At 37.1% G+C, this 26,551-nt stretch overlaps 1 protein-coding gene across 2 annotated transcripts in view; it reads right to left on the bottom strand.

The window, feature by feature from the left end:
• Positions 1–26,551, bottom strand: part of Slit2 (slit guidance ligand 2) — a 338,894-nt gene that overhangs the window by 11,371 nt on the left and 300,972 nt on the right. For both annotated transcript variants that reach the window (XM_006976103.4, XM_006976104.4), the window contains 4 exons: positions 18,334–18,427; positions 12,777–12,914; positions 12,445–12,685; positions 11,111–11,241 (listed from right to left, as the gene is read on the bottom strand). In XM_006976103.4, the coding sequence (XP_006976165.1) occupies positions 11,111–11,241; positions 12,445–12,685; positions 12,777–12,914; positions 18,334–18,427 (604 nt within the window). The remainder of the gene's footprint in view (positions 1–11,110; positions 11,242–12,444; positions 12,686–12,776; positions 12,915–18,333; positions 18,428–26,551) is intronic.

Below are 26,551 nucleotides of genomic sequence, written 5' to 3'. Positions count from 1 at the left end.
ACAGAGTCAGAGAACCAAGCAGAGGACACTTGGCTTTAATCTTTAGCACAGATGTACACATCTGAGCACACACTTGCAAACACCACAGGTCACATACCCTCCCCTGCCCCCCTCAGCTTAAAAAAAAGAGTTCACATGGGCCAGGATCTTTGATACCTGGTCTCATATATCACTTAAAAAAAATCAATATGTAGGTTGAGAGATGTTTAAGTAGGCAAAAGTACTTGTTGCCAAAGGTTGATGACCCAAATTTTATTCCCAAAAACTGAGAACTAATTCCTGAAAGTTTCCCTCTGACCTCCTGATATGGCACACATATGCATACATGCATGCCAGAGTGGACACACACACACACACACACACACACACACACACACACACACACACACACAGAGAGAGAGAGAGAGAGAGAGAGAGAGAGAGAGTAAATAAATAAAGTGAAAGTGAATTAGACATGCCAATTAATATTTTTCCTTCTACACATTTAATTATAGCAATACTAAAAATGAGCAAAGGGGATAATTTACTGCTTAAATAAAGTTTCACAGTGTAAGGTTAGTTAAATATGGGTTTCTTTCTTCATACATTTTGGACACAAGATCCAGGGGATCCAATGCCTATGAATTTTAACAACAACCAGCATGAACGAAACAGTGGTGTGTGTATTTTGGTGGTAACCAACAGCTCTCTCCAATGGTACTTAAGGCCCTCTTAACAAGAGGGAAATAATGCCTGGTATTGGAAATCTAGCAAACTACCCAGGTCTAGTGACATCTTGGATTTAAGAGGAGAATCTACAACTGCCACTTTCCTATACTAGCACAATCCCTAACTACATTCTAAATATCTATCCTTACACACACAGATAAATGTAACTTTCACCCCTCATCAAATACATTGCTCTTTGCAACAATTAGGCCATTACATAAAACTACAACTCATCAAAATGCAAAGGACAAGTCATGTTTTGGTACCCAGCAAACCGATCCATTTACAACATTGTCCCTAAGAATTGGGAACACTACAGAGGAAGAAGCAGAAAGATTATAAGCCAGCATGTGATTGTGTCTCCTAAAAATGATGGGAAAGCTACACTCATGAAATCTAAACAACATGGCATCTTCAAAAGGATCAGAACAAGGGCTGTATAAACAGACATGCTAATACGGAAGGAGGAAATCTTCCAGGGCCAGAACCCTATAGAAAGAACTAGAGACAACTAAAGAATGCTGAGAGCAGGAGAAATAATCTTCCCCAGGAAAGACCTTTGCAACTGGTTATCCCATACCAAGTGGCCAATCTGAAATCATGTATGTACAAGAACCACTTTATACACTGTATATGTTGTACTTATTTATTTAGGTGTGAAAAATATCAGCTATTAAAGAAATAGAGGACACGAGGGAAGAGGGGAAGAAACTACTACAGGGAAGGCGTTGGAGGTAGGAAAGGGACGGGAGCAAATGATGTAATTATATTATAAAAAAAGGTTTATTTTATTTTATGTGTATTATTTTGTTTTTTCTACATGTAAATCAGTGTTCTTTGTGTATACAGAGGTCAGAAGAAGGTATTGAATTCCCTAGAACTGGAGCTTTGGTTAATTATAATTTAATTTCAAACAATAAAAAGTAATTAAGAAAATTACCCCCTTCCAAAGAGATATGTTGAATTTTACTGTTAGCACTTGGTTTAATTGAGATAAATTCAGATTTGAGCTCTGCTTTTGCTTTATTAAATGTTTGAGATGTTATTTTATTAAATCTTTCACGAATTATTTTATGGCAACACATTTTAGTTCTCTCTGGTGAATGCTGTAAATATTTCCCATTTCACAGTTAATTTTGCATCAAGAAGAAATAATTTTACAAGCATGCATTGCATAACAAGTTAAATGTGAGATATTAGTCTCATCACCACATTCATTAGCAACATCATACAAACTATTCTCAAATCTTAAGGAAAAGTTTGATTTAGTTCCTTTTACAATGCTACTTGAAAGAAAATGCTAAAAATCAATCAAAATGTAACTTCTTTGAGGTATATCTGATTCAGAGTACCAAAAGTTACAAACTAAAGTATTAAAGTTAGTAGATACACAGAGTAAAGGTCATAGCCAATGGGTACTCCCCTGAGATCATATGCAACTTGAGGTGGTTTTATACAGATCTTCTATAAACATTGGCCTTAATTAGATTATAAATATTAATACAGAGGTACCTTTTTTCTCTTTAAAATTGCAAAGAAAAGGCTCACATGCACTGTGGAATGTGCTCTTGGTCATATATTGATTTCTGACAATCAGTCCAGACATATCATTGCTAATGTTGGTATTTGGTGTGGTAAAATTGAGTGGCTAAAGACCTTTAACGTTTTATGCTTCTTAATGCAGTGTTCCAGGTGGGAGGCAAGAGGTAGGTCATTTCATCAACAACTCAATTTACTTACTTACCAGTCATCTTTTTTTCTGTTCTGTGTTTCAGTTGTTTTTGAGTTCTACATCTTTAATGCAAGCTAAATTGTAAGCTACTTTAAAGTAAGGGTCATATATTATATATTTGTGTATATTTGCAAGTGTTCACATGAATATATGATAAATTTTAGAAGATCCATAAACAAGCTATAGAAACATAAGTGAGATTTATTAAAGGTATCGGGAATTGTTACTAGTTATAGTATTAGGTAATAGTTATAACCAATAGGCTTCTGGCATATTTAGAGATGCTTCTCCTAGATATATTTTATTAAGAAATATTATTATAATTAAGTATAATGCTGAGTGGTATAGGTTGCTTAGCCTGTCCTACTTCTAATGAAATGAGTGACCTGGGACAGTTGGGACCATTTCTTTTTCATTAAAGAAATGCAAATAATAAAGGCAAAATTTATTTGACACTATGAAAGAAGTACTGTTTACAAACATTACACACTTTTACAATAGTTCTCTTGAGCCTCATAAGAGCAGGACATCATGTTACCAAAGGTGACAAAGTTAGCTGGTGGCTAAACAGATCTGAAACCAGGATGCCTGCTTTGTGTGTCTATGCTTTTAATTACCACGCAACACTTGAAAATTACCCATAACAAACTTGTAATATTTTGTTAAGCATCCTGGTTAACCTGCTGTTTCCAGATCCCTGAATAACTCAGGATGGTTACATTTTAAGTAAATTAATATGAAGATTGTACAACTTGGTACATTTAATAAAAATCACTGTATTGAAAAAATTTTGAATAATTGCACGATGAGGGCCTAAAGATTATACTAATGCATATTAACTATGTATGCAAATTGGGTTTGGATCATATTTTCCAATTATGAGTTGCTGCGGGCCACAGGAATATATAAGAACTCAGCTGGTTATGGCAAAGTCACTACCTGGAGGGATCAGGGAATTCCTCCAGAGGAAGCCAAATCCCAAAGAGTTTTTGGTGTTACTTGGCTTGTTATATATCAGCTGTATTCTGTTATGAAAATCATGTGTGCCTTCATAGTTTTTCCAGTTGACTTTCCCCTAAGAAGGACTAACAGTGTAGACTGATCACTCTCTGGACATACACATTCCAGGTATTTGGAGAACAGCCTCAGGAAAGGCTTTCTCTGGAATCAGATTATCTCCCTTGGCCACTTTCAAGGACTACAGGAAACACCACCCAGGTGGGCGCCCATTGTTAGTCCCAGGTGGACTAACAATGGTAACAGCTCACGTGCAAGTCTCCTGACTTATGGTAAATCCCACAAGGAGACTCCGCCTAGGAGAGGTTGACTTTAAGTAATAGCTTACTATTAGGAGCCAGAAGGAGACAGGAGAGGAGCTGATAGGGGAAAGAACTAGATAGATGAGAACCTAGAAGGGACAGAACTAGATGAAGGAATTAAGATAGAACCTAGAGGGGACAGTAGATAAATATAGAGAAATTAGGCAAGAAAGGAGCTAGACATGAGAACAGAACTGAAGCTGTGTATAAAGGATGTTATGCCAGAGGAATTAAAGCAAGTGTACTATAGAACTCGTGTGCTCAGATTCTATTTCCTGAAAATAGTCCTCACCGTTAGTAGTTCTCTCTCCTGAGCCCCTGGGATGTATAATATTGAGGCTGGTTCCTCTAATATTATACAAGAATGAGTGAGTTTCTCAATAACATTTTCCTCTTACAAAACAAGATAAGTGTCTCAAATGATAAAAGCCTGAGAACAATAACCACTGAAATTAATTTTATTTATACAATTATAGAATAAAGCAAGGCTTGATCTTGACTTTTTAAAGAGGTTTATAAAAATTAATAATTTCAGTGTCTTTGTTTGTTAAAATAATATGGAACCCAGGACCTGAAGAGACTATGTCTGGCTGAAAAATAGTCTACACTGAAATTGGTGTTTCATGCTATCTTGTCTAGAATGAGTGACGCTGGGGCTGGTTAAGGATGCTGTACCTGTGTATGCTTTTAAAATAAAAGCATGATGGGCACCCCAACATTTCCGCTGCAGGACTGACTGAGATACCGCTGATTTTGCAGTTCATCACAGTCACCTCCCTCCAGGCCCTGCTGCAATGCAACCCCTCTGGGGTTCTGATAATATTGATAAACTTCCATTCACCACTCCCCGAGGGAATAATACCCATATGAGGACTCAAAAAATAAGATAGCCATTGAACCACTTAACTTTGCCCCATCCAACTGGGAGCACAAATTCTATTTATTACCACTAATATGTAATTTAGGTTCACTATTCTCATCTATTACCTGAGATTTTTGTTTATTTGAATTTCTGCACTGAAAATGGTTATAAGAAAACCATGCAATCTTCCAACTGTGTGGCTTACTTCATCAAAACAGTTTTAAAATTTGGAGCTTAAAAGAAAACAGGAACTCTAAAATGTTCATCCTTCTCTCTCATCTTTCTACTCAGCAAAACATATTAACAATGGAGTTTTATATTTGTACAATCTACCAGTTTGAATGTATTTCAATAGTTTAATAAGGATGAGAATTCTAAAATTCTTCCCTTCCTTCCTTTCTTCCTTCCTTCCTTTCTTCCTTCCTTCCTTCCCTCCTTCCTTGCCTCTCTCCCTCCCTCCCTTCTCCCTCCCCCTCTCCCTCTCCTTCCTTCCTTCCTTCCTTCCTTCCTTCCTTCCTTCCTTCCTTCCTTCCTTCCTTCCTTCCTTCCTTCCTTCCTTCCTTTTTCTTTCTCTCCCTTTTTCCTGTCTCTCTGTCTCTCACTCTCTTGCTCTCTTTATTTCTTTTCTTTTTTGTGACAGTGGGATCCAGTTGTTTTGCCTTAAAAGATTTAAATATCTTGTGACAAAATCCATACAATGAAATAGGAATCTAGGAACAGACAAGAAGATCTTGTCATCTCATGTTGACATCCTCATGCTGGACATGACTCATCCATAGAGAATATGATACTAATACTATATATATTTTAAAAAGCTTTTCTGCCTATCTTTAAATGAAAGGGAGCAGGAAGCCAAGTGAGATTAAAGGTGTTTATGTCTACTCTGTGCATCAGCATTTTCCAGAAGAAATTTTTCTAGACTAGTTTTCTAAATAATGTATTTAGAAATGTATTTCATCAATGTTTTGAAGCATATTCAATTGAATAAAATATATTGAAATGAACAGAAAGTAACTATCGTCTGTAAGGCAGGGGGGTTCTCAGTAGTGTCTATATCCAGCTTTGTACAGAGATGAGGACAATCCATAAACCACCAACAGCATCAGGTACTGGGAGCCTACTCTGTGTCCCATCCAGCCTACCCTGTGTCATTTGTGTGTATTCTTTCGAAGTTTCACAACTGCATGTGAAAATCATAATGGTTCTAACCCTTGAGATGAAATGGAAGATGTTTGGAGAGATGACATAGCTTTGCCCAAAGGAAAGGGCACATGGTGATACCTTCCCAGACAGCACGTGAGAATGGTTGAATCTTAAAAATAAGGATAAAAAGATTCTGTTTGTCCACCTCCAGGAGAGACCATCTTTACTGTTCCACCTGTGCTGGGCTCTTCTTTTCCTTCTTCTCTCACCTCTATTTGTCCATCCTTATCCCTCTTCCCTTTCCTTCTTCCTCCTCTCTCTCTCCTCTGCTTCTCCTCCATCTTAGACAACTGGATAATCCAGACAGTGTGAAGCCAAGGAAACCTAGCAGCTGGCAGCAGAAAGTGCCATGGAATCACAACAGTCTCCTACAGGGGTAGTTCTGTAAACCAGCATAGTAGACAATCCTGATTTCCTAATTTTCACAGTGTTTCCAAAGAAGCCATCTCATTTGCTGTATGACATTAATTTTAATTTTAAGAAAAGTGTGTATACTCGCTTAAGTATTTCTTAAAAAAAACCTTTAAAAGTTTATGTTAATCTCAGTTAAATAAAGTTGCTTTGGTGAGCATCAAATGATCACTGTATTTGAGAATTATATTTCTAGTCTCTGAATAGTGTGGAAGACAGCATTATGCTGATGTATTCATTCACTCACTCACTCACTCACTCACTCACTCACTCACTCACTCACTCATCCAGTCATGGTATTAGTATTGAGTCCCTCTCTATGCCATTATCTAAATTCAAAAAGCAGACATGTGGCCAGAACCTGTGTTCAATCATTCCTTACACAGCTCACTTCATATCTGTTGTTGCAGATCAGATCCCGATAGATTGTGAGGCATTAGCAAAACAACCAGCCTTTGGGGGAGAAAGAGCCTATATGTGTAGCATTTAATGACTGCTATGACAGAAATATTGGGGACATGGCTGCTATCAAGACAGCATCAAGCCTGACATTACACATTTTACACATAGGAAGAGATATATGTTATGAGCTCTCAAAACACAGCTTAAGTTATTCTCTTCACACAAGTTGTTATTCAAGTCTACTCCATGGAATACAGCATTGCCTTCGAGTTTGTAAGGCATGTAAAATTTCACACACTGGAGACCCCAGAATCAGAAAGGAGTGGAGGGCCCCAGCACAAGATTTCCCTCTACTGTTTGTATTCCTGGTGCTGGGAATCTATATTCTTCTTAAAAAGGCCACAATCTTCTGTGGTGATGTAAGAAATAAACTGATAAAATATGCTACTTTATTAGTACTGAAAAATAAAAAAAAATACATCTTGCGTTTCATTAACACCCATAAAGATATGTTAACTAATCTCCTAATATTTTAACACTATATTTTTTATTTTTATAAACTTTTGTGTCTGTGTCCGTGTGCGGGTATGTGCTCCGGAATGTAGATGTCTATAGAGGCCAAGGCACAAAGACCAGGAGCTGGAGGTCCAGGGGTTCTAAGTTTCCCTTCCGTGTGTGGGTGCTGGCAACACTCTGCAGAAGCAGCTTGTGCTCCTATCTATTGAACTCTATCTAGCCCTCATAAATTATAAATAGCAGCTGATTGAGTTTACAAAATTGTTATTTTCTTAGAAAAAGGACCTTTTTTATTAAAGAAAAAATGTTATAGTTCTATTAAAAGCAATGTTCTCTTTATCTAGATTAGAAAAAAATAACTTTGAAGAAAAATATATCAATCTATATCTGACCCTGTGAAACCATTATTCTCTCCTAATTTATTTGAAACAATAATTGATATCACAAGTAAAAATTTTAAGCTACAAAACAACCCTATAGGAACAATAACTGGATGTGTGATTATTTTTCTCTAATATTCTAAAATAAACTAGATTTTAATCAAAGTTGAGAAGGAATCAATCAAATGATCAATTGTACTTGATAGAGAAAATTAATTTCCATATGCAATTTCCTCATGAGCACTAAGCAATACATAATGTAGAAAATGTTGCTCAGCAAAGTGAAATTTATGTAACAGAAATCATAAGCAAGGAAACAAACAAAACAGCTATCCAAAATAAGAATATTTAATTACGTTCTTTAAAGCAACAGTACGTACTTTTAACAATGTTATAGAGAGTTGATAAGAAAAAGGATTTGAACACTTAATTTAACTGAATATTAAGTAGCTCACAAGAGCTGATTGCATTGGTGCAATTGATGGATTTTTACTAAAGCAAGGCCGAAGTAGGGCATGTCTCTCACAACTCCTAGAAAAGGGGGAAGAAGCAGAAAGACTGTACCATTCTCTGATGGTTGGAGATAAGCCTGAAAATCAGAGCAGTATTTAACTGCACAGTGGACACAGAAAGAAACAGAGGATGAGAAACAAACTCACCCCACCCTAGATGTCATGAAGCCAGTCTATGAATAAATACTGTGATGGACAATTCTGAATCTATGATGTTAGTAGTTATTATTATTTATTAATTTATATTAATTATCTAGATATTTTGCTTACTTTTGCTTCCCAGCATAATCTTACAAGGACAGTACTATCATTTATTATCTGCATACTTAGGCGAAGACCAGATGGTGATGATATGTCTAATACACAGTTTCCAGGGCATTGTCCTTTTTCTATTATTTCAAGATTTTGTCCAAGTGCTGATGGCATTCAAATGGTTGAAAACTCAAAATATTGTGTAGTGGCATCCACACAGAAATCATACTTCTACCCTTCCATTTTTATATCCATCTGTACTTGATGTTAATACCTGGAATACAAATATCTGTATTCCTTTACTCTCCCCTGACACCATTCATAATTTTTATCTTTAATTTTTTTCTTGAGACAGGGTCTCTTTATTACGTAGCTCTGGCCATCCTGGAACTCCCAATGTAGACCAGGCTGGACTTGCACTCCCAGAGATCTACCTGCTTCTGCTTTTCAAGTGCTGGGATTAAAGGCATATGCCACCACACCCTGCCTCTACTTTTTATTTTAGATTGAGTATTATACCTTGATAATCTCTCAATTTTTTGCCAAGATTTGCCCATTTTTTCTTTCCTCTCTGCCTTTTTATCTTTTGGTCCTTAGCATATTATTAATTTTCTTAATATTCAAGAATTTTAAGTTAATACAATATAATACCTGAACTTCAGGTAATTGTTGCCTGTCTTTTTAAACTATAAAATAATGTAATAGCTTTCTCAAATTGTGTGTTTTAACTTGAGAAACAAGAATGAAATAGAACCTGTCTGCCAAGACCTAATAACACATGTCTCTATTATATAATTTTCTAACAGAAACATGAGCTTTTAGTTTTAAATAGAGAGTGGAGAGTATGCAACATACTATTCTTTTTATAACTGTCACAGGACACATACTATTTTTAATTGAGGTAAAATAAATGGCAATGAATGTAGAATCAAACAAACACAAAATGCCCTTTCTAGTAAATTTTCATTTGGGTAATATCACTTGGGTTCCTCCAACTTATCTAGAAATATTTTGTTATATTTTTATGTGAATTCTAGCTTTAATATGCCAACACAGAATCTTTACTATGGTTTGGAAGACTTTTATACTGCATCATTGTCATGAAAAAGCAAAAAATAAAATAAAATAAAATGAACCACAAACTTTGGAAATCTTTTTATGGGCTGAAACACTATATAATTTGAAGTTTAATGATACATAAAACGTTGGCAGTAATTTATCAACATTTGGAGGTGAAATAACCCTTGTATTCTACTTGAAAACCAATACTTATGTGTCTGTGTCTATGCTCTAAATAGTCCCAAGATGGCTAGCTAACCACCAGCAAGACTGATCAAATTCTACTCATGGCTGTAAATTGGCATCTACTTTCCCAGAATTGTTTATGAAGGAGCCAATAAGCTGTGAAGGCTTTTGAAGCACATTTATATATGCACAGATAACATGAGTAAGATTGAGATCACTTACTATATTTTATTTCAAAATCAACACCCAATCACTTGTAGCCAAGGGTATTTGTTCTACAAATGTGTTTTGTTCATAAATATGGAGCTTTAAATGTGAGTCAGTCTGGACAAGGTGACACAGCCCTTTAATCCTAGCACTCATGAGTCAGAGGCAGGTGGATCCCTGAGTTCCAGTCCAGCCTGATTCACAGAGAGAGCGCCACGACAGACAGGACTAAATTGAGAAACCTTGTCTTGAAACAACAACAGCAATGTGAATCAATATTTTTTTTTTTTTTTTTTTTTTTTTTTTTGGTTTTTCGAGACAGGGTTTCTCTGTGTAGCTTTGCGCCTTTCCTGGAGCTCACTTGGTAGCCCAGGCTGGCCTCGAACTCACAAAGATCCGCCTGCCTCTGCCTCCCGAGTGCTGGGATTAAAGGCGTGCGCCACCACGCCCGGCTGTGAATCAATATTTAAAGGAGAGAAAAATTCATATTGAGAAAATAGATGAATGATATAAATAGACTTGGACCAACATTTTTACATGACAGCATCTGAGTAGAAAGAGATTTGATTTGATTTCCCTCTCATCACAACCACTTCTATTACATTGCCTACCTCAAAGTTACTTGTCATAGAGGAATATATACTTTCAGAGCCAGCCCTTTGAAGATTGTAAGAGTGAGAGCATAGTCCTTCCCTAAACTTGACTTGCTTAATTCATTTAAGTTATCTGCCTAGAGAAACTATGTATTAGAGTATCATCCCTGATCTAAAGGTGATTTGTACTGTTACTTTTATACTTGAAGTGGATGATCAAGGATTATTGATACTAAGGGAATTACAAAGCCTATTGCAATAGCTTGAGTGAGTATTAAATTCATGCATAAAATATCTAACCTCCAACGCAACAGTATTGAAGGGTAGGGACGCTACAAGGTAATTTAGGTCATGAGGGCTCTGCCTTCACCTGGGTAAAGACTGAAGCTTCAGGGAGTGGGTTAGTTAGCATGAGTGGGTCTCTGACCAAGGGATGGGCCAGCCCCCTTCCGTCCTCCTCTTTCTGGCACATGTTCCCCCACCCACCCTTTTACCTTCTACTATAAGATGATACTGATAAAAGGTACTTCCTTGCAAGATTAGTGTCCTTATCTTGGATTTCCTAGTTTGCAAATTATAAAAAATAAATCTCTGATTTTTATGTTACTCAATCACAAGTATCCTGCTATAGCAGTTCATAAAGTTCACTAAGCCACCTGCAATCACCAAAATATTCCCAGCCCTTCCCATTGTAGAATTTTTTAGAAGAGAAGCCGTTCTTCATTGAACAAGTTTTTTCACCTTTACCAGTAATTGAGAGATCTTCACCTGTAAATGGCCGAAGCCGGGTGAGAGCCGGTGTCATAGCTGGCTCGAACTCGCCCTCGATAGAGTTCCACAGCAATGTGGTCTTTGTCACCCTTATACAGGAGGATGCCGCTGTCTTCATCTGTGGCAATCTAGTAGGAGGTAGCCCTGATGTTAGGATGCACAGTCAACCAAATGTATTCATCCAAAGAAACAGGCAGCTAAGTGAATGAAGGCTTTTCACTATGGTTTGTCTCGTGGCTATGAGAAAATAATGCTGGTTGAAATTACTGCTTAAAGGCAACTTGTCTGTGAATTGTTCTGTTGTAAATAAATCCAAGTTAAATTAAGAAAAACAGTCACAAATATTCAAGGAAACCTTTTAGATGTCATGTCAGAATTGTCTTTGCTGGAAATTTTCATGTATCTGTAGTTTTGGTTTGTTTTTGCTGCTAATCCAAGCTTTATTACTGGCATATACTACATGTGACTATATTAATCAAAATGAATTCTCAAAACCTATACAAAATTATTTACACTCATGTGTAGGGAGAAATAGAATATATTTGGTTTTATATTGCTTTTTTTTTTTCTTCTGGGGGCTTTCAAAGGATTTAAGTGCAAGTTGGAATTTAAAAGTCCCAGTAGTGGTGAACTTCACATTATTATTTAATGTGGCAAGCACTAGAAGGTGGATGGTGAGAAGAAAGATATTTAAAGGAAGATTGTCTCCCTCCAGGGTTCTTGCCTCATAATTTCAGAAGCCCCGCCACTATTGTTGGTGTCAGATCACAAAAATAAAAGGAGGGGGAGGCCTCTAGGAAGTGGATCAAAGACATTTAAATTGAAAATATACTAAATAAATTTGATTACTGATTAAGCAAGTATGTCCCAATACTCTACATTTATTATCCCTAACCTAGTACCAGGTACACCTTAGGGGTGTGAAAGTTTTGCCTAATGGTAATTGTCTTAGTAGCAAGACATAAAAATGTCTGTTAATTCTATGCCCTTTCCTCAAGACTCTGGACAAGGGGGTAGCCAAGTCAAGGTGCTGTGTCTCAGCTGTGTGCTTCTCAGCAGCAAGTTTCCTAGGAAACGTCTTTCCCGTGAGCAGAGAAGTAAGGGCAGAGCCGTACAAATTAACGGGCAAAATACCTTCACTTAAAATGTAAAATCAAGTGGCCACTTGGACAAGTCCCCCCCCCCCCCGCCACACCCTGTATTGAATTAACATTCTGGCTATTGAAAGGAAAAAAATCTGAAGCTTTTCACACAGGGAAGATTTCCTTTACTATGTCAGGCAGCTAAATGTGAGCCCCAATCAGGTCAGCTCCTTGGAGGGGACCACTCACCTGAAGTGAAATGTTGGTCTGAGGCCGAACCTTGGCTGAAGGAATCTGCAGGTAGGACTGTTTGTTTACAAAATTCACACTGACCAACTTTTCACACTTCTCTCCCAGGTAGCCAGGCAAACACTGGCATATCGGTTCATTGGTCCTGATGATGCACTGGGCTCCGTTCTGACAATCAAAATTATCACAGGGGCTGGTTCGAGGGAGGACCATGGGTGGAGAAAACTCACAGAACAAGCCACTACGAAATAAGAAGAAAAATTAGATTAGATTAGAGGTACTAGGGACCTGGAGATATTTCCCTAAATACCCGTGTGCCATCAGGACCTCACCTGTAGCCTTCAGGGCAGATGCATGTATAACCATTCACTGCGTCAGTGCAGTGAGCACCATTTTTGCACTTGTTATCCTGGCAATCATCAAAGTCAATGTCACAGTGCTCACCAATGTATCCAGGAGTGCAGTCACACCTATTTCAACAAGGAGATACAATTTCAAACTGTGGACTGAGCCAAAAGATCACAGAAAACAGCAGCATTTCATCTGGATAAAAATGACACCCTTTTAACATGAAAACATAATTAATAGAGGGCGACATAACAGCACAGGCTACACTGTGAAGCATGGCTTGCTCACTAGCTGTCAGAAGAATGACACTTAACTCCTTGACGATCAGCTCTGGCAGTAAGGGATCAGGAATTCATGACCCTCTAGGGAATCACATACACGGCACATACAATGGTTTACAAACTACTGTAGTCCCCACTTAATCATGGTTATAGCTACTCATGGTGTAAATTCTTCATTGAGATTCCAGGTACAAGCAACAATACAACAGCATGTGTTATGTTGTACATCCTACCAAGTAGCATCAGATTCTGTACTGTCAACAATGTCCAGTCCTGAATATTTATCATCCACTTATGCATTCTGAATATCCCTGAATATCTTACCTTCCCTGTAGGAATGAAATCACATCGACTTTCACAGTGTTGAAGTATATACGTTCAGGAAACCCTTAGGTAGTAGTCGCACTCAATGTCATTATTTCTATTGCTCCCATCTTATAGGCAACTGCATCATCTCACATATCATAAGAAAGATGAGTAGTATCTAGTATAATACTTGAGAGCAAGAGAATACCTCTAGATAACTTTTATTATGGTATTTTGTTAAAAGTTTTGTTATTAATTACTGTTCGTCTCTTCTTGTACCTACTTTGCCAGCTGTATTTTATCTTTAATAACTACAGGAAATAGATTCTATGTAGGGATTAGTAGTGTCTAGGTTTTCAGGCATTTCATAATGAGCGTCATACTCTCATATGTGTTGTGGAGATATAGGGACATTGGAACTTGTCTAGGTATGGCCACAGATGGGGATAATCCTTGTGATAGCCCTCTCCACCCTCCACTCTTTCCTCACGACATGTTCCTGCTATGATTTATTCAGTTTAGATAACGGGGCTTCCATTAGTGTGTTTCCTTTGAGTTTAAAGGAGGGTTCATTTCTATGTTATGTGTGTATACATATACATACACCTACATTACCCCCCCCCCACACACACATATACATGACAGGAAACCATGTTTTTATCCACAGAATTTGGGCTTTGGAGTCACAGAGAATTGTATTCCATTCTGGCTTCATTGTTAAATGTGTATTTTCTTTTTCTCTAACAAATCAACATTTATATTTTCTTGCTTAATGAAGTATTTCAACATTTACCACATGATGTTTTAATATATGTACACATTGTGCAATGATGCTCACAATCAAAGTAATTAAATATCCATCACTTCACTGTGATGGTTAGTATTGTCTGCTTGACAGGTTTCATGTGGGAGATAGGCCTCTTGGCGTGCTTATGGGGAGGCTCTATAGTACATGGATGAAATAAGAAGGCCCACTCCTGGTGGGTAGTGCTGTTTCCTGCCTAGGATCCCTGACTGTACATGAAGAGAGGGAATTGACCAGACATCTGTATTCACCTTTTGTCTCTGCTTTCTGATTGTCGATGTGATTTTTATTTTTTATTTATTTATTTATTTATTTTTTTTGTTTTTGTTTTTCTAGACAGGGTTTCTCTATGTAGTTTTGAAGCCTATCCTGGAACTCACTCTTGTAGCCCATGCTGGCCTTGAACTCACAGAGCTCCACCTGCCTCTGCCTCCCGAGTGCTGGAATTAAAGGCATGCGCCACCACCACCCTGCCCTGTCCATGTGATTTATCCAGCTGTTTCCAGCTCCTGCCACCCTAACCCCCTGGATATGATGAACTGTACATTGAATTGTGAGCCTAAGTAAACTCCTTCGCCTCTAAGTTGTTTTTGTCAGGTTGTTTTGTCACATCAACAGGAGGAGAAACTAATGCACCTCCCATAATTATCTTAACTTTTATTTATTTGTTTTTTACTGTAATGGCAAGTATAACTATGATCATATCTCTTAGCAAATATATGAAGCAGTTAACTATAGTCACTGCTTCTATATTAGGTCTCAGAACTCACTCATTTCCTCCCTACAGAATCTTAATATTGGGGAATAACATAAGTGCATTTTCATTACACCTAAATTGTGGCATTATCACTATACTACGGTTCTATGAGTCAACTTTTAAAATTCCAAATGAAAATAACATCTTGAATCATCTGTCTTTCTTTATCAAGCTTATTTCACATGCTGTAAAACATCATTTTAACTAAGGTACACGAGTCTAAGTCTCCCTCTCTCACCTATGGCATGGCATAATAATTTCTACTCTACAAGCATGTTAAATAGTCAATAAAATGCTATGTATAAAGTCATTAGCATATTGTTCAGGTATCTTCAAGATCAATAAGTGATTCACATTTTCTTAACTATGAGTCTTGATAATTCTAGAAAAGCCTTTATATGTATTCTCTACTAACAATGCAATGCTCTATAAAAATTTTAGTGTTTAAGTGAATAAAGATAGTTTAAAAAAAAACCTGATTGAATGTGGCATTACTGAGTGCCAAGGGTATCATCTAAAGATGCAAAATCAGGTTATTTACTGGAGAGCTGATGTATTTAAACAAACGGGAATACAGTTCTTCTAAGAGAGCCATTCAGGTTGCATGTATGGTTTAGAAATAAAATGAACTCACTGTGTAAGCATGTTTGCACTGAAGCTGGCTGGTTTTAATACTAAATCACCATAAAGTGAAGTAAACAGCAAGTCTGAAACTAAATGGACCCTAAGTGGTCATACACATTCTCAAATAGATGGACGGGGCCCTGGAAGGGAACTTCCATCAATGTTAATGTGGGCAGTGCCACCGAAGTGCTGAGCATTAAAAAGAGAAGACACACTTTGAAATGCTCTGAATTATTTATATGAGAAAAGAAATCAAAGGAAAAGATAAGAGAACCATACATTTACCACAGTAGCTGTCTAGGAGATATTTTATGCCCTCTTTTTTCCCAAACAATATTTTTAAGCCCTTCAGAACTAGCAGCTCTGTCATGACCGATTATTCTGTCTTTCTCTTGTTTTAAAGCAGGAAGGAACATTTAAATAAGAATTCCCTAAATCTCTATTACCAACAACGCCCATCACATCTCTTCAATTCTACTATCTGATGAGGGGTACGGGAGGAGATATAGAATATAAAATACACTGTTTAGGACTCTAAATGCTAACTAAGAAAGATGTATTCTTCAAAATACTGCTTATGGCATATCACGCTCTAAAAATATCTCAAAGCAATTCAGGAGATTTATGAAATGTATAATAAAGCATGAAATGTAAAACCAGCTCTGTTAGCTTAGTAATAAGAAAATGCAATTGAAGTAACATTTACAACTTGTCCAAACAACATTTCTCAGTAAAGATTTTCTCTCCTGGCTTCCCTTGTTCGGTTTTCAAGACCATTTTCTTTCTGTAGCTATACTTCCCACAGTGTGCAATTATTTATAAGATGGGAGTAATAGCTCACACTCTGACTTAACCTGTTTTCAGCTCAACTGCATACAGCTATAAAATGAGCTCGTGAATTACTGACTGCTGAAAGCAGTGGGCTTTCAAATCAGTCCTTCCAGACTCCAGCAAGGAAGACTCTTGAGAGTGTGCAACCTAATTGCTAGTAATAGAGCATGCTTAATTAAGAATCTGTCCTTTGTTTAAGACAAGCTCTCCTCATTTAGAATGGTTTCCATTAAGTCTTACTAATAACTTGTCTTAGAATTACACAAAGTCCTGTGAAATCTGTTTATCAGATATGGTGTCCCAGGAAACCATCCTTGTTAATTCTCTGCAAAGTGGTGGTGCTTGCTCCACATAAGTGATGTAGTTTTGTCTTGCCAACTTCAACTGTGAGCAGATCAAAGCCATTGGGAGTTAAAGCAATTTACCTACAGAGTTCTGTGGAATAAAATGCAATGCAGCATTGTATATAAAATTGAAAAAAATTAACAAGACTTTTAGTTTTTGGCTAGAATTGTAAATTAAAATATAATGAAAGATGGACTCAGTAATGAATGTAATGAGTATGTGTTACAAGTATATGCATGTGTTCTAAAAATTTAGATTTTAAGTAAAATTGACTGATAATATTGTCAAAAGAAAATTCTATAATTATTCAATTCAGTTTATCCTTTGACAGTAGATACTGCAGAAACACCAGCTGATGAAGGAGAAGAGGTCTTTGCCACTTGTCTTACATAAGCATGGCTTAACGACTGACTATAGCTGTGTCATCCCCCAAAATCTAGTCTATCCTCGATTTCAAGTCAACTGTGGTGCTAATAAACTAGACAACCTGTTAGTAGGAATATGGCTTCTGTGAATCACATAACTGCAAAATATCAAGTCCAGTTTCAGCTCTATCAGTAACATGTGGCCTTTGCACAGCTCTCTGACTTCTCTGGGCTCATATTTCCTTGTGTTTAAAACTATGAATTCATATTTTTGGTCCTGAGTTAGGTCTTTAACAGCTGAGCCATCTCTCCTGTCTTACCACAACCTGGTATGCCATGACTGGCTGATATACATGGGAGGCCTGTCCTTTTCTGAAGCAAAGAAGGAGGAGTGGATGTGGGGAAGGGGATGTTGTTGGCCAGGACTGGCAGGAGAGGAAAGGGGAGGGGGATGTAATCAGACTGGGGTAAAAAAAATCAATTAATTAAAAATAAAAGTATACTTCAAAAAATGAAGAATTTAGTCTAGATGATGTTTAAGTTACTGCCAGCTCTAAAATTTCTGGTAGACACTTAATGTATTTCAAGGTTGTAGCAAAGTTATCATCTAATTTGGTACCAAGCATATTTCAGAAATATTGCTACGGGGGAAATGATTTTGATAAATTTTTTAGCTCACTTGAGGGAGCTCTCTGTACAGGGTGAAAGGGATGCCTTAGATCTCAAGAACAAGGTTAATAATAGTCCTTATCAATAATTACAGAAAGACAACAGACACAAGCCAGAAATGTCTGGAGTAACCTGGCCACAGTGCCATGGTGTTTTCCCCAGCCCAGACAGTCAATTGACTGTTTTAGATCATAGACTTTTCAGTTACATCAAAATCAATTTCTCAATTTTAAAATAAGTTTACCTGGTGGATGTTAGAAATTTAATTTCATTGGCCTTTAAATAAATGTAAGGAAGCTTCTTCAAAGGTTGTTCCATTCCATAAAGGGCTTCCTAGACATTGTGGTGAACAAAGGTTTCCCTGTTGTTGTTATTTTCTAGTGTGCTAATAAAGGTCCACGGTGCACCAGAATATTTGCAAACCTGTCACAAGCACTAGGGTATATGTGACCCATTTTTAATCTTCAGCAAAAGTGTGAAGCTATGGATGGTAGAGGAGACAGGTTCCTCAAAGAAACCCCCCACCTCACTGAGATTCCGACATGGCCTGAGACTTACTTGAATCCCTTTGGTGTCAGGATGCACTTGGATTCATGCTGGCAGGGATTCAGGTCCTGGGCACAGAAGTCCAGCTTTTCCTCACACAGCTCACCTGCAACAGGGGAGGAGTGTTAGATCTCCAAGGAAGGTGGCAGGCTTCAAGTCAGCAGGCTGCATCACAGCTTATAGTTGAAAACAAAGCAAAATAGGTGATTCCCACAAGATTTGGGGCCAGAAGATCACATGTCTAAGCTCAATACTGGCTCTGGGGCTGAATGGGCTCCAGGCTCCAGGCAATGCAGATAAAGTGGTGTGTGGATTGTATGGGACCCTTTAGCTATTACTAGATTAGGACAATGACATTTGAGTGTTTTTCATTCTTCTTTCCCCAATTTTTACATTTAATCATGCATTATCTTTAAATTAAAGTGTAAAATATACACACAAAACAAACACCAAAAAAAAAAAAAAAAAAAACCTATTCACAAGTAACCCATTCAAAGTGACCAGGTTTTATAACCAGAAACATAGTTACTCCTGTCCCTGTAGTTTCCCTCACCATTCTCTGGTTAGTCCCAGAAGTACACCCAAGGGTGACTAATATCTTGACAAGATAATGGGATAGTTGTACATATTTTGATCTTAACACAAACAGGGTAATTTTAAATGGAATAATTTGGTGTATGCTTCTTTTAGTTTGGTTAATTCTATAGTTTTATCTTTGAAAACATAATCTTCATATTATCTCAGATCTTCTAAATTTAGAAGAAAAACATTTTGGTTCTCTCTTACATGTCACTAAAAGAGATGAATGAAATACATACTAATCACTCCACTGTTATATAAAGAAAAAGAAAGTAAAAGTAAACATGAGAGAGAGAGAGAGAGAGAGAGAGAGAGAGAGAGAGAGAGAGAGAGAGAGAGAGAGAGAGAGAGAGAGAATACACTTTCTCCAGGACTATCAAATAGTTTAAGAAGTGTAATTTTTATCAATGAATAAACTATGACCATAACCATGTAGATAGCAGGTCCTCTACATAGGACTGCACTTCTGATAGTCTATGAGGAAACTTCTTCCAATGATTTATGCTGTTAGTATTTCAAATACGTTTGGCCAGGTCTAATCACCAAAAAGATTCTCTAATCATGGTGTAAGACTTGAAAGGTAATATTTTTAACGTTCTTTTTATCGCCCTCTATTTTATTTATAAATTAGCTTTTCAATTGTATTAGTTCAATAAAGGAACAAATCGCCCATATGAGCAGATGTTCACTTCCTCCAAGAACGTTACTTTGCTAGTGTGTGAGTTTAGAAGCTTCAAGGCAGCCTTCTGTTGCAAGCCTCTCCTTTGACACAGCACACTACTGGCTAACACAAATGTGTGCCACTAAATGAAGGCCATTTATTTAGACTTCAAAGAACTTTTTTTTTTATGGCGAAGTATACAAATGCACTCATTTATTATTATTTCAGTCTATCTTTCCATATTCTAAAAAATAATATTTTAGTACAATATTTTTATTGTGCTGAAAGTCTCATTCATTTTTTTTTCCATGAGAATTTCAGGGTCTCTAAACCTGTAACAGAAAAGTTTAACCACATACATACATAGTAAGGTACTTTTAAAACCATTTATTTAATGTTTGTAATTTCAAGTACTGCCACTCTAAGAGACTTGGACAGAATTGATTCATTATATTCAACAGCCAGGGAGGGATATGAAAATCATCTGGGGGTGCACAGGGTGTTTATAATAGTCTATATCAAAGAGTCTGTAAAATATAATAGAGTGAATATTCGAGATAAATGAAATTATTAATTCTATGTACTTTTTACTTTATACTTTAATACGATGCTGCACTACAAATAACTAAGGAAGGGCAAGGAGTTCCTTCTTTATTCGCTTTAACCCAGCCACTGATTCAGAGTCAACCATAGTTCATCAAGACTGTGGAACTGTGATAGATGCTGGGGCTACTGAGATAAAGTGAGCAGCTCTGTCTTCAGGTGGTTCCCAACGCACAAGCAGAGAAGAATGCTGAGCTAGGAAAAGAACACTTAGACTGGCTCTCATCTCCAAGTGAAAACACAAAACACAAAGACTTGACCTTCCCTTCTTCCTGAGGAATTTCTCCCTAGATTCCATATTTAAAGCAGTGAGGCAAGAGAAATGTTTCAGGAAATGTTGGCTGAACATACTGCTAAATCCTTTGTAGATGGTTTTAAAGGGAGCATTCCAACTTAAATAGGAAAAGAAACCCTAATGGCATCTACATTTTTCTTATCCTTACATGAATAACATAAAAGTAGTGGTAGTCATTACTGAAGCTATACATAATAATTCTCTCTCTCTTTCTCTCTCTCAGTGTGTGTGTGTGTGTGTGTGTGTGTGTGTGTGTGTGTGTGTGTGTGTCCAATACATGGCTGTCCACCTGACTCTGATATGATTGGCTGATTACTTTAAAGATAAAGAGGCTCTTGTAATCACTAAGAAGCTCCACAAAAGCACCTGGTACATGTGATTACCATTTAACTCACTTTTCAAGCTCCATCTACCCAGACTTTCATCACTGTGGTCTATTCATCATTCTATAAATTAATTTCCCATGCTTGAGCTAATGTTTCTTTTCTCTTTTGTTTTAATAATAAGCTCTTCTTTCATTTAAGTCCTCAGTTTCCCCATTCATGCTTGTACCTGTAGCATGGCTTTCTGGTAATGCTCTAGGCTTATGCTGTTGTATTTGTATTTTATATTTTTGGATTTCATTCCGTCTTTGACTGAATCATCATGTAGAACATCAATCCTGGTGCTTTGCTTTTGCATCTTCCTAGGTTGTGATGTACTAGGTGCTACACTCAAATACCATCTACTGAATAAGCAATAGTCAAGGCAGGAGTTCCAACTTGTCTATTTATAGTTAAGTTAGGTTAGTTTCTTAATCTTTACATGTTTTCTTAATTTTGCATACCTCAATCATCACTAATAATGTAGCTAGGCTCTTAAGTTTGGACATTAAATTTTTCCAGACTGAATATTAAAGTAAGTGCATTCATTGTGCTATTTAGTTAATCCTAATTGTTTTTTAATTCTGCTACCTTTGCAATTAGATGACTTTTTAAAGTACAAATAGTGTCTTGAAGTGTGAGTCTTGTGAAGTCAGGAAGTGATATGGGATGTCTTTGTGTATGCTGTGAAAATGTGTTGCTCTGCTTGGTTGATAAATAAAGCTACATTGGCCTATGGCAGGGCAGGTTTGAGTCAGAAAGGAAATTCCAAGAGAGATAGTGGGAGGAGAAAGGGGAGGAAGGAGGCACTGCTGGCAGGATAAATAAGATGTGAAAATGTTGGTAAGCCATGTGGCAACTTATAGATTAATAGAAGTGAGTTAATTTAAGATGTAAGAGCTAACTAGCAAGAAGCTTGAGCCATAGGCCATCCAGTTCATAATTGATATAAGCCTCTGTGTGTTTACTTGGGTCTGAGCGGCTGCAGGATCGGGCGGGACACAGGAAAACTTCTACCTACAGTCTTAGGAGTTGAGCTTGAGATTGGAAATAATATAAATCTCCTCGACAGGTGCTGAGCTTTGCATGCACATCTGATCATCAAGGGGAAACTGTACAAGAATAATGGCACTACTTTTTCAGGAAGAATAGGAATATGTACTCTAGCTGTAGTGAAACCAGAGACTCCTGGTTCATTATTGAAAAGTCACCCAGCCTTCATATAATGAGAAGAGTGTCTCACTTAAATTTTTAAGTATATGTACCCAGAATTAGTTCTCAGTAGATAAATAACAGAAAATGAGAAAGGTAAAAAGAAAACCCATGACCAAGGTAATATCAATGGGTGCCCCTCTTCTGGAGAACACCGGTTTCAAGATGACAAGAGGGTGAGCATATTCTGATTCTATTCTATATAGTTTGGATTGTGATTTACTGGTCAATCAGCAGGTCCTTATGCATTTAGCTTAACATGAGAAAATGTGTCAGTGCATTTGTTTGGTTTAGTCCAATGTGCTTGAGTGATGGCTCAGTGTCTGTACCTATCCATTCCCCGAGAGATAAGAACCCAGACAAAATTTGACTTTGTGAATCTCAGGAAATCTGATTTGCTTTGCCTTTGAATTCCTAAAAGTCCCAGTGGTAAAGCAATAGTATGGGACACTGTGGTTTCTTGGTGTTTGTGATTTCCCTTTTGATTAGATGAGCAAATTAATGTTATCCATGTACCAGTTTTCAAAGGGGTTAACAAACTGTTGCTATATGTTTGTGTTGCTTTTGCATATTGGAGAGGACAGAGTGAACCATGATGGTTGGTGCTATGACTGTCATTTAGAACAGGGACTGATGAATGATACATTGTATGTGGTCGTAAGATATTTTGCAAACATCTGTCCATCCCAAAGATAACACACCACATTCTACATGTCCTAAATAGAGGTATTATTATTATTATTATTATTATTATTATTATTATTATTGTGACAAAGTCATGCCTAGTTTTTTGAACCCCTTCTCTGGGTACATCTGATTAGTAAACATTTGGGTTAGAAATGAACAAATTCTATATCATACTGCATGAGCTATGAAGAATGGCACCCATGAACCCAAGAGAGTGTGATTCCACCAAGTCCCACCCTTGAGAAGTAGATATAAATCACTGGTTACTAAGTCATGAAAATATTTTCCTGTATATTTTGACTCAGTGATAATGTGACCATTCATCCTGGCTTGCTCAGGTCAGTCCTATTTTACATATGTTGTTTCAGGATACTTATTGACCACTATTCCAGTATACTTGCATAGTTGCCCTGGCTTGGATGAAAAATGTGATGGTCACTGCCTAGGTGGAACAGCTAAAAACTGGATCATCAGAACTTACAAAGCCTGATTTGGATTGAAGAATGACCCATCAGAAGGAGATCCTGGGAAGAATGTATCCTCATTGTTAAAAATAACGTGTGTGTGTGTGTGTGTGTGTGTGTGTGTGTGTGTGTGTGTGTTACTTCTTAGCATAGTCTTCTGCAACTATATGCAACATGTAAGAATTGTCTGTTTGAAATGAAATAGTTTCATTTTTCTGGGCCTCTGCTCTTCATTGATAAAGGAAGTTTTAGAATTGAAGATGTAAAATTTAACTGTGTTTCTAAAATAGCCCTTTTATGAAAGAAAAAAATTATCTAAAATGATGGATAATGCAGATAGTAAAGTAACAGAGAGCACTACACTCAGCTAGACAATACAACATTATTTCATTCAGTGGGAGAAAGAAATGTCAACATGAGCTCAGAGCCCCTGCAGTATGAATAAAGCACAGAAGACATGAAAGCGCAATACATACTGAGGGCTCTTCTGGGAAACCATACCTGACGTGGGCCTTAATGCCTGCTTTATTGTGCTTAACTGATATTACTATTCTTTTTGTTAAACACAATAGGCTCTTCTGTTTATCATCCCTCTTAATTCCCTCTTCATATCATATCCTTTTATTATTCAGATTTCTTACTACAACTTACCGAAGTAGTCTTTAATATTTGTTATTTTTTTACCAATTTTCTTTTTTAATAAATCTTATCAAATATGTGAATTTTCATAACACCACATTTTTATTAAATAGGCTTTTACTTAATTAAATTAGCATTTAACTTAATGCATTTACTTTTTATAGAATTTATAGCATTACTATGAGGCCAGCAAGGATTTCATATCAGACTTGCCCTTTGCACAGAAAGGTAGACGGATGCCTGCTAGATTTCTCCAAAAGATACTTTAGTCTCAAAATGTCACTGCCAAGACACATAACCTGACCAGCTTTCTTCCTCAACTTCAAAAAAAGTTTTCTTTTATATTTGATATTACAATATAATTACATCAATTCCCACTTCTCTTTTCTCCTTCCAAACTCCCCAACATACCCCTGTTTGCTCTCTTTGGAATACATGGCCTCTTTTCTCATTAATTATTGTTACAAGTATACATGTATACTCATATACATATATATCTCTAACTACATGCTCAGTCTATGTAATTGCTATCTGCACATTTGTTTTCAAGGCTGAACATTGGTATCGGATAACCAAATGCTATGCTCTTCCTTGGGGAAGATCATTTCTCCCACTCTCAGCATTCTTTGGTTTCCTGCAGTACTTAGAGTTTGAGGCCTCCTGGGTTTTTCTGCATTCCCTTGTATATTGCTATTGTCTTTGTTCTTCTCGTGCTTGTCATGTTGTGAGACTTAATGAGTTTAGCTTCTGTCATTAATAGGAGACACAGTCTCCCCTCCAACTCCCTGATCCTTTGGCTCTTATACTCTTTCTACCCTCTCTCCTACAATGTTCCCTGAGCCTGAGGTATGGGTGTGTTTTGTAGATGTAGCCACTGGGACTGGGTCCCGCAACCCGGCATTAAGATTGGTTGTGGTTTTCTGAAATGACCTCCATCTGTTCAAAAGAGAAGTTTGCTTGATGAGGGGTGAGGACTACACTTATCTCTGTCACCCCATATTTTTTTAAAGCCAACTATATATCGGACCCTGTGAACATGTTTGGGGTATAATGGCTGACAATGAAAAGTTTCTCCCATTTTTGTGGAATTTGTCCATGAGGGAGAGAAGAAAGAGAAACATTAACCCATTATATCCAACCATGTTTAACAATGCCTCTGACTTGAATGCTAAGCAAGAAAGGTTCCTGGTGCTCTCAAAGGAAGATGCTGTGGGGAAGAACAGATTGGGTTTTCTGAAAGAGAGAGACTTAAGAGATGTCAAGTGAAGGATAGGAAGGATGTGGGAGCTCCTTGTCGAAAGGTAGAGAGTGAAGCTATGAGAGGTCAGGAGTGAGCCAGGGATAGCAAGGTTCCAGGGGGTGCCATAGACTCAGTACAGTGTTTTATAATTTAGTTACCTTAGCAGAAGTTAAAAAAAATAAGGAAAGAAACATTTCAAAAGCTATGTGGAAAACAATGGACTACTTTCTATCCATAAATAATTAGGTCATTTTTGTACCAGGATCAGTATTCTGAAATTTTCTAACTCAAATTCAGCATTTAAACTATTGATTTATTTTAACATAAGATGGAGTGATAAGAAAGGGTACTTAATCAGTAAATGAATGAGAGTCTATCCAAATTTTCCAATACTCCAAACTTTGAATTCCAGTTAGGAATGTCTACAATAAAAGGGAATGAAAATACTATTACATGGTGTTGATAGACACTCAACTGGTAGTTTCTACTGTTGTTAACTTCTGCTAATTCAACTAGGTTCATTTCTTCATTGGCTTAAAGATATATGATCTGGGAAACCATTCTGAGAATTGCGAATGCATGCATGGATTGGAGGACATGAGAGGTTGACAGTGCAGGCTAGTCTTAAATCTGATCAAAGTAGAATTTTTGACTGTATGGAGTATCATTAATATTGATATGAGGGAGAGGGCAGCGATCTGAATAACTGAATCAGAATTCTACTGTTAAACGTAGTTGGTTATGACATTTTAAAACACAGTTGTAACAAGGGAGGAAGTCTGTTTGAATTCCTAACACAATTCCCAGGATACATACTTCCACAAAGTAAAACACATCATTCTTCAAACGTTTGTGCTTTCACTTCTGTATAAGAAAAGCCTGGATAGATAGCACTAATTTTATTGTATCTGCATTAGATCTGCAAGGGAAGATGTTGAAATAAGCAACCCACCTGAAAAAGCCCATGGTATTTTAGTCTTTAAAAAATACCATGTGAGGGCAAAGGGCACCTTTATGTACAGTTTTGGAAATCTCCATTCCCATCAATCATGTACTCAGCAGAAAAAAAAGCAATGTGTAAGGTTAGTAAGGGCTTCCTTGCTTCTTGTGGGAAAAAACTTTTTAAATGTTAACGAAGGCATAGTAGGCACAGGTGACCTAAAGGAGCAGGAGTGTAAAACAGCTGGAGACTGTGTTCTGCAGCACACATGCCTTGACCATTACCCTAGGTCGGCCATCTGCTGCCTCTTAGACAATTTTATAATTTCCTTTGCAGAAAAAAAAATGATTATGACTGTAGAAAATCAAGTTGATGAACCCAGGAACAGAGGGAGGGCCTGTGCTTATTAGCCCACAAATGGCATGTCTGAGAATGGTTAAAATGAACAGACCTTTGTGTTCCTCTTTGCCGAATTTTAAGACTGAGAGCAGAATCTCATGTAAGCTGTAGATGTCCCATTTGTTCTCAATTGAGGAAAGCACAGTCGG

The sequence above is a fragment of the Peromyscus maniculatus genome, chromosome 10 (genome assembly GCF_049852395.1).
Source record: "Peromyscus maniculatus bairdii isolate BWxNUB_F1_BW_parent chromosome 10, HU_Pman_BW_mat_3.1, whole genome shotgun sequence".
In the NCBI taxonomy this organism is placed as follows: Eukaryota; Metazoa; Chordata; class Mammalia; order Rodentia; family Cricetidae; genus Peromyscus; species Peromyscus maniculatus.
This window is presented reverse-complemented; position numbering and strand designations above follow the sequence as displayed.